This window comes from Neopsephotus bourkii, unplaced genomic scaffold (assembly GCF_033783945.1).
Source record: "Neopsephotus bourkii isolate Nb327-2 ecotype Australia unplaced genomic scaffold, CSIRO-AGI_Nbou_v1 NB_1161, whole genome shotgun sequence".
Lineage (NCBI taxonomy): Eukaryota > Metazoa > Chordata > Aves > Psittaciformes > Psittacidae > Neopsephotus > Neopsephotus bourkii.
This window is the reverse complement of record NW_026901647.1, coordinates 339,340-356,559: the sequence shown is the minus strand read 5'-3', so window position 1 is coordinate 356,559 and position 17,220 is coordinate 339,340. Positions and strand designations below refer to the sequence as shown.

Below are 17,220 nucleotides of genomic sequence, written 5' to 3'. Positions count from 1 at the left end.
ATAGAATTAACTAAAGAACAACAAAGTGACTCATTTTACACCACCACCACCCATGCAAATTACAAAATCAGAAGTTGATTTTGTAGGGAAAATATCCTACGAAGTGGTACAAAACACCCCATCCAACTGAATTCAAGCTTTGTCTCCCCTGTTCTTCAAAGCTTGATGTGAGAAGCTCTGGTCAAAATGAATATAAAAATCGTATTTCCTTCAGGGTATCACTGTTGTATCCGCTCTTGCCAGAGAAATGCAGCCCATTCTTGAACAGTCATGTCCTTAAAAGTAGTAAGGAGGAAATGAAAGGGTACAGAATAAATGTGACCACAGGAGAATGCATAGACATAGAGTTCATATAATCATCAATGTAATGGCCACCTCCTCAATTACTTTCTTTCCTGTACGCCACTTGGGTAACGGGTTCAAAACAAGATGCAAATTGGAACATGGACTTTGTCTTTTTAATTCACATTATAATGTCAGTTGTGTAATAGTTTATCAGACAAGCCTTGAGGCTAAGTGTGAAAAATTAATACCTTCTGTTTTAATAGAGGAACCATGTGCAAATAGGCTGTATATTTTATGTCTGTTGTAATGACAAAAGGAGATTTTTACTAACCAAAGGAAAAATTAACAGCTAAAAACAGACCAAAACCTAACAATGAGGTGAAAACAGAGGGGAACTTCCTAAGATGCAATACGTCTTTATCAGGTAATAGACTGAGATGGTAAAGAGGTAGAGGCCCTGCCAGAACCTTCAGCTCTAGGACATCATTTTCCTACTCAGTGAATTAGACCCATTGACAAGAGATCAGGTATACTCAGGGCATTGTCCGTGAACACTTCCACTATGGGAATTGTGTCTTGCAGAAAACCTGGAGGGGTTAGATCCATCCATTCCACCATTTGCTCACTAAATTATTTTCATGTGTTTTTTTCAAAAACTTGTATCCCTTACTTAGTCTTTTAAAGTCTTGGCAGTGTTACTCTTTTTTCTTTAGTTTTATTATAAAGGTAAAGAATCTGGAAAGAGAAAGAGAAGTATGTTACACCAGCTGAGCATGATGAAGCTCCTACAGCAGGAAAATTCACAGCTGTCCAATCCATCTCCTCATCGTGAATAAGCACTGTCGTACATATGGTGCACAACACTGACCTCAGATCTTTTTCACTCAGATTGCATCTGGTTCTTAATTAGTTTGATTTATAAAATTAAACATAATTGACGCCTTGGCAACATTATGTTGCTAGCAGCAAAAATAATAAATTAAGAATGAGTGAAATAAAATTCTCTTTTGTCACGTATGCATAATGGCATGCTGAATATACACAGTATCATCCTGCATTTCATCACTGACATTTAATGTCATTTTGGGCTGGGTCATGTTTACTTAAGTGTCTTGAAACAGCAACGTATTTGTGATTGATTCATATGATTGAAAAAAGAAAGGCACTCTACACAAGGATGTGATGCTCTAGAAATTAGTCTAATTTTCCGATGTGCATATGCAACTCTCAGTTGTCTGAAAGTCTACTCTTGTGAGGCTTGGAAAGAAGCTGTCATCACAGAGCTAAGCTAAAACAGGACTGAAAGGTTAAAAGCATTTGGAACAGGAGTGCTCTCAGAGAAACATTTTGTCAGCTACATAACTATAAAAAGTACAGACGTGCTGGGGAACACAGCAGAGTTGAAGAAGAGCCTAAAGATGCCTAAAGAGGACAATCGGCTTACCAGATGGCCCCCTCCTTGCTGGTTCATTCATCAGGTTGGCCTGTCCAGTTGAATGAAGACTTGATGGATCACATCTGGCTTAGGGCGGAGGAGAGAGAGAATCTGTCTGGAGCCCTGTATCCTGAATACAGGAGAGGAGTGAGTAAGGTTTCAGATTGATAGAATAGACAGAATGGTCAGTGTGGAGGAGCTTGGTAGAGGAGTTAGCCCTTGAAGTGCTGAGTCAATTTTTCTGACATTCAGTTTCAGCTAGAGCAGCTATATGCATCAAGAAGTATTAATCTCTTTAGCCCATCGAAGTGGGGAAAAACACATAACCATTGTAAAGATGTAGAACATCCAGATAGGGCTTAAAAGTATGCTTGTAGAGGAACTGAACTTAGTCTTCACCTACTTTGTAGCTCTAATTAGAAGGGAGTCCAGAAAGAGCAGTAATCTGCATGCAAGAAGAAAGATGGGAAAGACAGCAGAAGCAGGTGTCAGTGAAGGAAGCAGCACACAACAAACTGGAGTGGAAAAATGTTGGTCTCCCATCTACATTAATGTAACCTTCCCTTCAGAAAATAATATCATGTCCTTCTATGCCAGGGAAGCTGTTTTAAATCGCACTTGATATTCAACATCAAGGAAAAACAGAACCTTGGGGAATAACAGAATGTAGTCAAGAGTGATGATAGTAAAGAAAGACGGGGGAAAGAAAGCAAAAAGCTATCAGGCATGAAAGGTGTATACTGAGAATATTTTCACTGGCATTCTCAGGCTAGATGGCACTAACACTACTGCAACCATGGAAAAGTGTAACCTTGCTAGGACAGCAAAATGGCATAGTAGAAAGGAGTTGGATATATTACTTCAACTGCAATGTGAAATCTTACAGTGGAAATTGAAATGCATTCAGTGCCTGGAAAGACAGAACTCTGGAGCACTACTGGGATGTATTGGAGTCCCTTGGTAATGTTATCATTAACTTTAAATTCACAGTATCACAGTATGTTAGATATTGGAAGGGACCTCAAAAGATCATCTAGTCCAATCCCACTGCCAGAGCAGGAACGCCTAGATAAGGTTACACAGGAACATGTCCAGGCGGGTTTTGAATGTCTCCAAAGAAGGAGATTCCACAACCTCCCTGGGCAGCCTGTTCCAGTGTTCCGTCACCCTCACTGAGAAGAAGTTTCTTCTCAAGTTTAAGTGGAACCTCTTGTGTTCCAGTTTGTACCCATTACCCCTTGTCCTATCATTGTTTGCCACTGAGAAGAGCCAGGCTCCATCCTTGTGACACTCCCCCTTTATATATTTATATACACTAATAAGGTCACCCCTCAATCTCCTCTTCTCCAAACTATAGAGACCCAGCTCCCTCAGTCTTTCCTCATAAGGGAGATGCTCCACTCCCTTAATCATCTTAGTTGCCCTAAAGATGTAGAACATCCAGATAGGGCTTCTAGAATTTGAGAATAGTCTAAAGATCTCTAGTACTGAATTCCACCTCTGCTGCTTATCACTTTATCACTAGCAGAAAGGGCTCATGTTTCTGAGTCTTTAGACACAGTCTATTACTTCACAAGATGACATTATATCTTAAAATTGTCAGATATGTAAATGAGAAAACTGATTACATTTCCTGCTACAAAGAATGATCTAACATAGTTCCCGATCTAAAGCAGTTTCAATCAGGTCAATCTTCTAAGGACTAAGGATGAAGGAACCTTAGTGTAATAAACAAGGAACTGCATTTCCGCTGTTATAAAACCAAATTATTTCAGGGACTTGACACCAGCTAATGCACAACTTCTCACTTCAGGAAAAATATTTGCACTGGCTGAATACCACTTTTTGCATATTAATCAAGTGGGAGCTTGAATCTGTTCTTTCCCTTTTCAGCCCATGTTATCCCTGCCTGCCTGCTCCAATAGTGAGGGAGCTGAGGTAGGAGAGTGTGCTTCTATCACCATACAGACAAATCATAATTCTTACAGGCTTTCCAGCACACAGACCAAGATACACTTGAGACATTATTTATAGAAATGAGCTCTGACCCAGCAGTGTAGTATAACTTGCAGATCATAAATAGAATGTGGTAGTTCAGGCCTGTAAATCACATTTTGGTTTTTTAAGTGAAAAAAATAAGTATTCATCCAAAAAACAATTAAGAGTTTTCCAAAATATGATTTCATATCAGAATAGTCTGAATTTACAGAACTAAAATGTTTCTTAGAAGCTTAAGTGCCTTAACTATCCAATGATTTGTCTTGATAAAACTTAGACCTTTCTACTCAGAAAGCATCTTTATATTTTCTTGCTTAAACTTCTACAACTTACAATTTATAACATTGTTTATATTATAAAAAGAGAACTTCATGAACAAAATCTTTCAGCTGCTAAAAAAGGAATATTTCAATGATTTTTATATTAACAATTTTATTATTAACTATATCATTCATTAAAAAATCAATAATTGAGGCTGTTCTGATATCCTCAGTTTATAAAAATGTTGAACTTTACTATTTAAACAGCTCCAGTTTTAATGCCATGCTGAGAAAAAGACTGATAGTATGATATTTATAATATGTTTTTTCACATTATGAACCCTCCTGGAGAAACATGACATGTACCTGTGGATGGCAGATACAGGCACAGAAGTGCCAGATCATAGGTTAGTTTGTGTTTGATGTTTTTTAATACACTGGAACCATTTATTTTTAACTCTCTACTGCTTTCACACTGAATGCACCTCAGAATGCAAGTATTCCCTGTGATTTCTGGTGATAAGACTATGCCTTTTAAGAGAAAAGTTGGTCAACGCTCTTTCCTAGATTATGCAGCATATTCTTTTACAATTTTAGATGCAGTCTTCTAGATATTATTCCATATGACTAATATTCAAAGACATGGTAGAAAAATATTTACTTATAGGTTGAAAGACACATCTGTGATCAAATCAATTTTACTTTTCAAGAAAAGCACTGAGAAGGAAGTGATTTGGTAGGTTTTAGAGTTGTACTTTGAAAGCCTAATTATTGATCTAGAAAAGGAATGAGGATGATAATTAAACACATTAGAAATATATAAGTATGTGCTTTCCCTCAAGAACTGCCATTGTGAAATATACTCTGGCACAGATGCCAGCCACAAAGTTGCCAATGCTCTTGAAAGATGGCATGAACTGCAAAAATGTATGAGGATTTACTGTTCAAATCTAAGGGACCATATGGGTGCTGTTACTCTAGATGTTCATTGTACATCCATCAAGAAATGATGGGTTTAATAATGTCCTTGCTAAGGCAATTTGTACCTAAGGTCAGTGGGTTAACTTTGAAATTGGGCAAAGTGGAAGGAGGGCAATGAAATAACAGTGCCACCTCTTAGCTCTCTGAGCTGTGTATGTGGAAAGAAAAGTCAATCAAAAACACAGAAGGAGGTTTAGCTGGCAACTGAGACAATGGCAGAGAGACTTACCAAGAAATGCCAAAAGAAGCTGGTTCAGGGAAAGAAACTCATTTTAATGCGAGAGTTACTCTTGTGGGAAAAAAAGACTCACCCTCCAAGTAGGCATTTGACGGATGCAGCTAAAATTATTTTCAGGAAAAAGATATGAAAAAAAATCTAGGTTTTATTACATTAAAAACACAGTGAAACAGAAGTACTTTTTAAAAAGTGCTGATAACTTCTTTTTATTATTTGGGATATTGAAAAGAGATATTGCATGTAATTGTCTTCTTCAGCTATTTTTGAAGTAGTTTAGAAATAGTTATTAATGGTAAAGGGGTGATAATATGTAGAAAATATTTTAAAATAAGATGTGCAATAGTATACAAAGTCATACGAGTCAGTTAGTGATTGAAGTGATTATACCAGACTATTTCCTTTTAAATACATGACACATTGCCTACACCTTCAAGGCAGCACAATGAAGATATAAGTGATAGATTAAACTTGCTAGATGGGAACAACAAAAGAAATGGACATTTAAACCTGAATACTCTCGGAGCTATTATAGGTATCATAGGTATAGTAGACAAAGCATGGCTGAGGATAAATATTAAGTTCATTATAACGAACCAGCAGAACAGTCCATTACTGAAGTACATATCCATTTAAAAAGAAAAACCCAACCCCACTGTTTACTACGCACTCACTAAAATCAGTTTGGCTCAAATACAGAGCTCAGCTCACCAGGCAGACATTGAGTATTTCAGGGAAAGGGGAGGCTGATTATTTATAAGGCCATTGGACTTCTGCAGGAATACAAGCACATGCTATTAAGATGGTTTCCTTAACCCAAAGATACGACCTGCCCATGTTCCAAGCAACCCTGTAATTGCTTCTACTACATAAGTCCTAGTGAGAGTAGTAATATCCCACTCATACAGTGGAGGTGCACCATTTCTTCTGCCAGAAGAGATACTGCATGCAAAGGCACTCTAGAACATTTGGGTCGGGTTTTGTTCCATTAGAAAATAGAATTTGGCATAAGAAAAATGGAATATCAGATGTCCTTTGGGAAAAACTTGAAGTCTCTTTATGGTAAGATGTATTTGCTAGTTTTTGAAAGTAAAAATTGCATTGCCAGCATATAAAAATGTTTACATCTGTGAAAATGCTTTTATCACAAAATTCTGTTTACACTTGAACAACCTAAGGAAATCATAAGAACATTAGGAATTCAGTGCTGAAAACAGGTATTGCTGTAAGCATATTGTTTGGGATGCAGGAGATAATCCAGATATTGGCATTAGAATTTAGGTAATGCTTTGTGAAGACAACTCACCAAAAAAAAAAGTCTGTCAAGAAATGCTAATTCATTCCCAAAGGTCCCATTACATTTTGCTGATGCCATGACAGTACAAAATCCTTATCAGTAGTCTAAATTCCTGTCAGGGTGTTGGTTTTTTTTTTTTTCATTTCTTATAATCCTACAGCTTTTTGGAAGACAAACATATTGCTAGAGTGTATCAACACCCTTCCAAACATGAGATGTTTTCAGCTGAAGTTTTAAGGGTTTTTCAGTTTGAATTTTACAGGCACACTGCACATAACATTTATTTTCATTTTTTTCCCATTTTTGCTCCCAAGCAGGAACCCAGCATGAAGATATGTGGAAAATAAGTGACCATACAGTCAGTCTATATGAGTTCCTGCAGTCAAGGATTTGTTATGTCACAGGTTTAGTCACCAAGACTAACACTGAAAACATGATTTTTACTTTGCATTAATTTCTTATATTTTTATTATGTAATTTTATTATCTCTGTTGGGAAGGTGTAAAGGTTCTAAATGAGCAGCCCTCCTCTCATTAACAGCTTGAGTGAGTAGAATTGCTTTACTTCAGATTATCAGTAGCTGCCCATTCAGCTAAGGCACAAATCCTAAGGAAAACTACTCAGTAACTGACAGTTTTGCTCAGAAGAGAACAGGAGATATGAGAAATAAAGATTGCTAAGAAATGACTTTCAGTGAGATGTATGATGACATTCAAATACACATTTTTGCATTATTTACATCAGAAAGTCACTACAGCCTCTGCAGTTTGGGGCATCTTGTGTACAGAAATGGTTGTAAATATGCAAAATTAACAGACCAAACAAATAAAGGATACTGATGCATCATTTCAAGGAACAGATACTATTATGATCACAGAATATATCATATATATATAGCTATATAGAAATATATATAATTAAACTATATATTATATATATATAGTTATATAGAAATTCAGTAATTTCTATAATACATACTACAGTCCTAGGAGACGTGGAGGATTTTTGTGGTTTCTGGTGAAGATACATGCTGCGCCACTCAGTTAAACATACTGGGCAATAAAAACATAGCCTATCATAGCATTTGTAGTGTATTCAGGCAGCACAGCTAATTACTGAAGTATCATATGAACTTGCTTTAGGGTAATCTGGAAAGTTTGAACAATAGGATTAGCCTGCAGGCAACAAACAAAAATAATTAATGGTTATGCTTTTGTTCCATACAGAAAGAGAAAATTCAAGAATATGTGCATCATATACTTTTTTAGTATGAGGGACAGAAGCAGAACACCATAGCTTTCTTCCCATGGCAGATGCCAAACTGCATTGTTTGCACAGTAGTGACAGATAAAGTCATTACTTCAGGAAGCAGGAAGTAATTGCTAAATGCCACAGTGTTACCCAAATCACAAAAGAAGACTCCAAAAGGCTAGTATCATTTTTCAGAAGCTCTTGAGGAGGGGTACTTTTATCTCTGCACCTGAGGGAATTTTGGAGAAACGCAAGATGAAGAATCAGTTAAATAAAGAAAAAGATTACTAATTCTAACCAAAAAAAAAAAAAAAAAGGGGGGGGGGGGTTAGATTAGGTTTCCTGAGAAAATGCTATCCATTTATAATATCCACAAGTGGTTAGGATAGCATTTCTTCACCAGCCATCAAGTCAGTCCCTCCTGCCTTGAAGAATTTGACAAGGCCAAGAATATGGGAGAAAGTTGAGCCTGAGGTCACAGTCATGAAAGTGCCAAGGATTTTGCCCACCAGTATGAGGAAATGTTTTCCTGTTCCAAGCCTAAGTGGGCTGTGCACTGATCTGACCCTCAGCAACACAGTTCTCCAGAAGTGAGAGTAGGGTTTGTTACAGGAAATTTCTTATATTGCCTCTAATAATCATATCAAGCTAGCATTTGGACTGCCCAGACACTCACAGTACAACTAAGGAGAAATTTGACTTCTGGGTTCTGTTTTTTAGGCATATTGGAGATTTTTCAACAAGAATAATCTCATGCTTACCTAGCAGACACATGCCAGACAAAGTCATGGTCAAGTTCATTGTTTTAAGTGCCATAAGTAAATAAAGACTTACTAAAGATTTATAATGTTTAAATGGCATGAAACCTCACCTCAACCAAATTATACCCTGATTTTGGCTTTGACACGAGTATTTGCTTCCTGTGGGAGATCATGTTCTAGCACCAACCATGGGCTGCATCCCTGGCTGAGCAATCCTGATAGAAAAAGATGGCACACATAGCTGGAATTTCATTCTTGGATACTGAAAGATTAAATCAGGAAAGTCTTTTAAAGTGGGTTTTGAATTTCAAGAGATTTCCATTGGTTGTTTTAGGAGGATTTACACATTTAACTGATTCAAATGCATTAAAAGCTGTAAAACCAAGTGGCAATGTTGTAACAAAACTGGACCTAATTTTCCAAAACCATGCTTATATAAAGTTTCTTCACTCCCACTCACATCAGCAGTAATTATGCCATTAGCTGTGACTAGAAGGACGACTGGGTCTCAAATGGGTAACAGATTGGAAGGAGAGGTCTAACTAGTTATGTAAGTATGTACCTTACAACCCAAACTACCTCACATTTAGGATGCTTAATTCAGTTTGTCTTACACTACTGATGATTATCAAACGCATTTTGGAGAGGTTTGTTATATCTTCTCCTGTAAGTGCAGAAAGCATGCAGAGACTTATTTCCTACATGAAAGTATAAATACAAGTAGAGACACACTTTGTGAATGCTGTAAGAGAAAAACATATCTAATGAAAGGAAATTTTCATTATCTATTTAAGCTAATTTAAGAATTTAGGTTTTTATGGTATAATTTAACAAAATGGTGCCATCATTCTTCTTGGTTGGAACAGCTAGAATAAAAAATGAAAACAGCATTTTCTTTTCATTTGACATTTCATGCATTACTTTTACACTCATGCACATACATCTCAGATACATCTTCCTATTAGTAATGGATTAAGTAGGGATTGCCTTCAACATAATTTCAAGTAAGAGAAATAAGAGACTGAATTTGACAAAAATTCCTGAGAGGGTAGTGTTACACAAAAAAGAAAAAGAAGCCAAGATGAAAAAGCTTTGCGAATATTCAAGTACAAATACATAAATCACTATTTATAGCATTCTTGTAGTCATTCCTTGCTTTTTCTCACATGACCTTCAAATACATGCGTGCCAAACAAAAGGATCGTTGTAAATTTATCGCTCAACAATGTTAAATGTGTCATTTTTTTCCATCATACATGTAATTCCACTTCTACAGTACTACAGAATGACATTTTGCCCTTCCCGAAAGCACAGTGACACAGTGTCCTTCTGGGCTTTGCTGATCCATATTTCTCTTTCCAGTAAAAGTGCCTAACTGAAATACTTTGGAATCTTTTTACACACAACAAATAGGCTTAAATGGTGTTTCCTTGGGGGATTTAGTAGATACTTCATTTTATGTTCCCATCTATATCCAGTCAACATAGGATCAACATTTATTTATCAACATAATTTCAGATTTTCACTTAATAGCATATCTCTGGAATTTCAAGTTAATAGAAATAAAACAGGCAATAAATCTATGCTTTCATTTTATTTAAGCCAGTAAGCTGTCTTCTGGATCTAAATGCAGTATTCATTTTACTTTCTTCTTATCTACTGTAAAGATATTGGAAATAGCTTAGGAGATATAATGAAGGTACCATTAAACAGATTATCTACAATTGCCCAGGGACAAACTGGTAAAGTAAATGGAAGTCAAAAAGCAATTCAAAATGAAGTTGTTCAGATACACATTATGTATGTTTTGTACTTACCTTCATTTTTCTTGATGGTGAAATTTGGATTGTTGGCCATTTCAGGAAGCAGACTGTACAGGAAATAATGCCCATTTTTAGGATCGTCTTTGTCAACAGCACTGACAATCTGAATTACCTTCAACAGAAAATGCTCTCATTAAGTATTCACATAAATGTACAGTATTGAAAAAAAACACATTCCATTCTTCCAGACACATTCTCATTTGTCCACGTGCCACATTAACAATGTTAATTTATAATCTTGCAAGACTTTTACAGGCCTTCAACTGAACGTCTGGCAAAGAGGGACTGTATTTGGCCCATTTAAACAGTTTCCAGAACAAGGAGGCAGAGAATAAGGAAAGACAGGCATGTGAGAGAGGCCAGTAAAAACTGATGCTGATTTGGCAAGTACTAAATTATTCAGCAATAAAGAAGAAAATAATTTCAGAAACCCAATGCCTATGGTAGTCTTTCATTCATATACCCATGCTTCTCACAGGACCAAAATGTACAATCTATCTTTAACCCTTCCTCCTTTCCCCTGTCACCATTTTTTTAATTTATTGAATAAATATATACATTTTTAAATGAACTTTCAATGTGAAATTTTATATGCTAAGCAATCTAACCTGAAAAAGAAGGGATATATCCAAGTGTATATTTTGGACTTTTTTCCTTAATTTTAATAAAACCTAATTTCTTCCTGTACTAAAGCATCTTTTGTTTTAAAATGCCATTATTAGCAAATGTTTTCCAGAATAATGCAGGATATTAAGGTTAGAAGAGCACAGAGTACTTGAATAGTCTGCATAATTTTGAATAAATAACTTTCACCCCAGATAATTTACCTGACCAACTACAGTATCTGTAGGTGTTTTTACTTCCATTTATCTCTTTTACCTCCAACATTACTCAGAAAGAAACTGCAATTCACCATCTTCAAATCATACAAAGCTTCACAGAAATATGAAAAGAAGAAACAGGATTTTAAAATAATCAGCAAATTTTGTTGTTTTGTTTTTTTTTTTTTATATTTGGCTCAGTTACTTTTGATTCCAAGTATTTTCCATAGAAGTAGGAACAAAACCAACTATAAATCCAGATCCAGCACTGAGCTGAATTCCAGTGGCAGTTAGCTCATGCAAGATGAGATTTATAAGAAATTTAATGAGAATTATTGACTTTTCCCATGTCCATTGAATTCAATGCCATTTGCATCTTATGTAGTTATTTTTGTAATGCCTAAAGCAACTGACCCATAATATTTTGGACAATTAAATTCAGATTATGAATCACTGAAAGTTTAATTTTTGAAGTACAGAGTAAAAAGTGGAAACAGGGTCTGATGCTGCCCAAATACTTAAGAATTCTACTTTAAATTTTCAGTGCTTCACTAGCAAAATGCTAATAACTAGTATTTTATACTGGTTTTACTGCAAGAGAAAGGACTATCAACCTGCATGTGTTACATGTACAATAATAATCAATATCCCATTCTTTCTTCTATATTCTGCAAGCGTTAAGGGAAGAATAAAATCTGTCCAGGTAACCAGGAGTAGCAACATCAAAACATAAATATTTGAAATTATGCATGTATATATGCATATGTAAAGATATTTTAGCAGGTATTGATATACGCACACATAATTTGTAAGACAACTTAGGAAGGAATTTCAAACAATTACTTCCCTGCCCAGTCATATTCTGGATAGGTCAGTTTTATTATCAGTGATCTACAGGAAAAGTTTTAGATTGTTTAAATACCTGGCAGAGATGTAAGGCACTACACTATCCACATATGTCATTCTGTGTAATGGGTAAGTGCAAATTAGAATGGAAAGCATCTTTAGGAAGATGTATTGTGTGGGTATTCCATTTTTTGAACACTGCTAGAATCAGAAAGCAATAGGGGAAAAGGAGTAGAGTCTGGCACAGTAGAGTCTGGAATATCAAGTACCTGTAATAGGTGCAGTTTATCAGATAGTTATGCAATTTTACCTCTACTGGCTACATAACTTAATTCTTTCCAGTATTATGTAAGAGAGCTGACTTAAAAATTTCACTGTCTTCAGGTTTTCAATTAAAATATCAGGAAAGCCAGTAGCCAAAGCATTAATAACAGGGATTTCAGCTCATGGAAATTTTATGAAATAAGCTTAGAATTTTGCCTAGGTTGCAAACTTTCAAGAAATAAGAGCTGGCTGTATGTTTTGTCCTTTCCTCTACCCCCTCCAGCAACTATAGATACCTTTTAATGGCCTACAGAATGCTTTCTTATACTTTAGTTCTTTTCATCCATTCCCTTCATTGTTTACTAAATCTTTCTTTGCCTTAAAATGCACAGAAAATTATATGCAAAAGACAGGCTTAGTGGAACACTATATTTGTTGAGTTACATGCACACATCAAGGAATTAAGAGTTAGTGTTCCCATAGCAACCTTATTTCTTTGTGTATTTGCATTAAAATAAGCTCTTAAAAAAATAAAAATGGCATAGCATACATACAGTGATACAGAGCTCCTGTATATTTTACTTCATAGCAGTAAGAAAAGTCCAGTAATTCTCATTACCACATTTTTATTAGTATGCTGATGAGTGTACTTTATTGCTCAGTGTTGTGTGATCTTGCAGTAGAACACTATTGAAGTAATTCTCCAACTCTTAATTTGTGGTTCAGAACATGGTAGAAAATCGTCCAGGGCTGTCCTGCTGTACCTATCACTAAACAAGTTTTTTCTCTCCCTGTAGTAACATGCGTAACAACGGTGTTCCACATAACAAAATCAGTCAATACTAATCATAAAGAAATCAAAACCTGATTTTTTTTACAATGTATCCATAAGCACTAGAGTGAAGGTTAATAACCCTTTGGCTCTTCAGTCTTGACATTTATGAAATTCTTCCTTGTAAAATTTCAACTTTGATGTTGTATTAAAAATTCATGCACATATTTGATTCTGCACACACATTTAGTAGAAACATAGTAAATCAGCATATTTTGCTTAACAGGCAGCTGTGATTGAAATGGATAGTTAAATGATCCCTGAGGACAACTCAGCATTATAGTCTGCATCTTGCTTCACATTTCTACAAAGCAACTATGCCTGAAATAATATTTATAGAATATTACCAATATAATCATAATGAATGATGCAGAGGGATAAATATAAGCCTGAAGTTTTTATCAATGTATCATAATTATCTATGTGTGATTTTAATACATGATACTGCAATGCAACTTGTTAAGCTAACTTGGAACGGTTCCCAACTTCAAACTTTTCTTTCAACTCTGAAAAACTGTTGCAGTCACATTAGTCTTTATGGTTATTTCTGAATTACATTTCAGACTCACAATACCATAAGTACTCACAGCAGTACAATTTTAACTTTCCCTTTCAGCAATAGCCAGCCCTTTAATGCTAGAACCTACGCTTTGCAGTCTGAATCAGCTTTGGCTCTTTAGAGACAAAGATCTATCTGAAGATTTCTCCCATTAGAAAAAGCCAATTCTATTAAGAGAACTGAATAAAATAGAGACAAATTGCAAGAGACTGGAGGAACACTGTACTTAGTTTTATATTGCTCTAGTTTAAACACTGGCTTGAGCACCGATACATCACTGTCTGCACTACTTAAGTGTTTGAAAGTTTTGTAGCCTTGTTTCAAGCAAAAAGCACTTTGCTGGAAAAGTCTGGGTGTGGACTGAGGAACAATGAGTGAAGCAGTTTTCTTAATAGTACAGATGTTCTGTTCTAGGACCGTAGGAAAATAATTTAGCTGGGCTGGAGAACAACGAACTGTAGAGCTATAGCCAACAAACCCACGATTGCTCTGGCTTTAGCAAGTGGAATTATGCAAAAAAAAAAAAAAAAAAAGAAAAAGAAAAAGGGGAAGGCATGAGCTAGTTTATGTTTACCTTAAAGATACTGCAACAGTACAGTACTTTTTTTATTTCCTAAAACTGACAAAGCCCCCCATTTCGGGCAACTTTCTGTTGTGTGTAAAAAATGTGAAAGTTGCGCATAAATATCTGCATGGACAAATATTTTTGCTAATCCTCTCCCTTTCCTCTCCTACTAGCTGTTGTACCTCTAATGTTGGAGGTAGATTAAAGCAAAAAAATGCATCTGTTGATGTTATACATCAACAGTTTTTGATACATTCTGTCACATCACCAGCAGCTGCAATTGCCACTTGCAATTATACCACAACCCAAAATAGAACACTTAAGAAGTAAACTGGGATAGATGGCTCAATATATTTAGGGGCTACAAATAAGGTTTTCTGAAAGGTTCAAATGTGATCTCCCTTACAGAAATACAAATTTGATTTAAACTTAAATCTAAGTTGAACTGCAAATGTAAATAGACTGGAATGCCCCAATACAATAGTGCCTTTCCTGCACATGTAACATTCAAGTTTAAACTTTGGAGAAAGAGGCTTTTGCTGCTATGAAAAAGAGTAGCCTCTTTCTCACACTGGCTATTTCATAGCTGAGTCATGTTTAATATTTTGAATTCTAAATCCTGTCTTATTAATATGATTTATTAAAAAATTTCAAATAATAAGCATAAGAAAGAACAACTGATTCTGGTAGATATCAAAATCTTTACAGAAGCAGATAATTTTTGAATGATGACTTAAATTTAGAACGTAACCTTGGCGATTATTATCAAGTGCTTACTCAATAGTAACTTTTTTTTTTACTTAAGTGGTTCCAGTAATGCTATTTGTTTAAAACACAGAATAAATTGCAGGATCAGTTGCACCTCATTCATGCTGACAACCAAATATTTAATAACCATCTGTAAAGTTCACACAGGGATTCATGCTCAAGAATGACATCTGCCATCAGATCAAGAGTTTAGGAGGTGATGATAAAATGAAGAACATAATGGTTTAATATAAATTTTACAAAAGTGCTTAAACAAAACCCTCTTTTATCAGCTGACTCTTAATCATCTCATTTATTATTTTATTCCAAAATGAAATGTGAATGATTTTCAGCATCTCTTAAACCAGCTGAAGTTTGATATGAATATCTAGATAAATGTATTCAGAAAACACTGTGTAACAGCTTTCTGACTTCAGGGAAACTTACTGAATCCTGGATAAAGGTACAGTCATTAGAAATTAATATATCCTAGAAACTGTAACTACTCAGTGAAATGCTGAGTAGTTACATTTCCACCCTGAGCTAAACAGATACCCACTCTGAGCTAGAAAAACTTAAATACCAACAGTAGCATAACTGTCTGCCTATAAGGGCATATTTCAATAATCTGCTTTTCAGTGGTTGAAAAGAATTCTCATTTCTTAAATGACAGATTTTTGACACTTTTTTTAATATACAAAAAAGGGGTGCTAGAAGTGAAATCATCTTTTGCAACAATCCGGTCTTGGCAGAGGTGGGTTGTCATATACTGCTATATTGGTTGTCATTTAATACTACTAAAAGAAAATAACTTCTAACTCTATTGTCAGGTAACCTTCTTTGGAGAATAGTGAATTTAATGCCTACCACCCACATGAGACACAGGAATAGTCGAAGTAACAAGTCTAGTGTCATGCTGTCAACTGCTGTTTATTTAAATAAAATGTCACAATCTAGAAATAAATTAGAAAGTCTAATAACAGTGAGTTGTTGCAACACAAAATGTTTCTCAAGCTGGACAACAGTTAAATCTCATTTACACTTTCTAAAAGTCTGTACATTTTCTTGAATCTTTATCTTGTCAGTTACGTGGCATGTGAGGTATTTTTCCTTATTTCTGTACATTTGTCCTTCAAAATAGGTGCCCTTTATGAAATCTGTTTCATTTTCTTTGGAAAAGGCTATACAGGTTAAATCTTGCTTCTGATATCTTGCTATGTTTATTTCACCTTGTTAAGTGCTGTGTAAACTCTTTTGCCAACCCTTTTATTTCACTAAATCAAGAAGGAAATAACCTCTTCAGTACTTTTTTTTTTTCTTTTTGTTAAATACAATGAAAACTTGAACTCCATTTCTCTAAGACCCCATCCCTCTTTAGATACTTTGAACTCAGTTACAATTTACTTGACTTTCCATCAAGTTCTGGGTTGCTTTCTTGGGTTTTTTTTTTCCTAGTTGTCATTGAAAAGTAAGAACTAACTAGAGATTACAACTGACATATGGGTAAGGAGAAATGGTTTTATTGTTTTAAGTGCTTATTCTAAATCATACCTGGGACCAGCTGCAATATAGTTCAATAACTAAACCGGAATTTAGGTTGGATTATACGTTTACTTATTAAAAACGCTGAACCTATGAAGCAATGAGCCCTATCAAGCAGAGTAGAAAGAATGGGAGCTTAAAGACGCTCAAGTTTTTCTGTATATTTTCCTAGTGTACCCACCTTTAATTTACCCACCTATACTTTAAAAAAATAAGTAAATCCATATAGAGACATATGTGCCACAGAATATGATCATAGGTTTATCTTAAATGAATGTTAAGAGCTGTTACCATGAACACTTAGGCATACATGTTGGCAATAAAGATGAGATGACAGGGAGAAACTGCACTCCCTTCTCATACATCAACGTACCAACATAAGAACATGGAGACACTTACTTGTCCAGGCTTCCCATTCTCACATAAAAAGGCTTCGTGCTCTGATGCAAACTCAGGAGCATTGTCGTTTACATCAAGAACTTTGATAGCAACAGGCACCCGGGACACTTGACTGTGGTTTCCTTAGAGAGCAAATCAAAGTAAAAAAAGGTAAGCATATATGTTGGGACTGATACACAAATGCCTACAGAATAATCATAATCTTCCTGTCTTCTTTCTTGCTTAATTGGATTGTCTTATCTGTAATGGATCATGGAGTTGGAGCATGAGATAAAGAAGGATGGCCAGTATTTTACACTTGAAAAGAATAAATAAATCC

At 35.4% G+C, this 17,220-nt stretch overlaps 1 protein-coding gene across 3 annotated transcripts in view; it reads right to left on the bottom strand.

The window, feature by feature from the left end:
• Nucleotides 1-17,220, bottom strand: part of LOC133217869 (cadherin-8) — a 148,950-nt gene that overhangs the window by 15,690 nt on the left and 116,040 nt on the right. The window contains exons 9-11 of one of the 3 annotated variants that reach the window (XR_009726988.1): nt 16,902-17,023; nt 10,321-10,438; nt 1,730-1,850 (exon numbers count right to left, since the gene is read on the bottom strand). Coding sequence is in view for 2 of the 3 variants with exons in the window: in XM_061363671.1 (XP_061219655.1) it covers nt 10,321-10,438; nt 16,902-17,023 (240 nt within the window). In the remaining variant the exon portion in view is untranslated. Of the gene's footprint in view, nt 1-1,729; nt 1,851-10,320; nt 10,439-16,901; nt 17,024-17,220 lie in introns of those variants that run through there. The other 2 variants (XM_061363671.1, XM_061363672.1) reach the window with 2 other exon arrangements.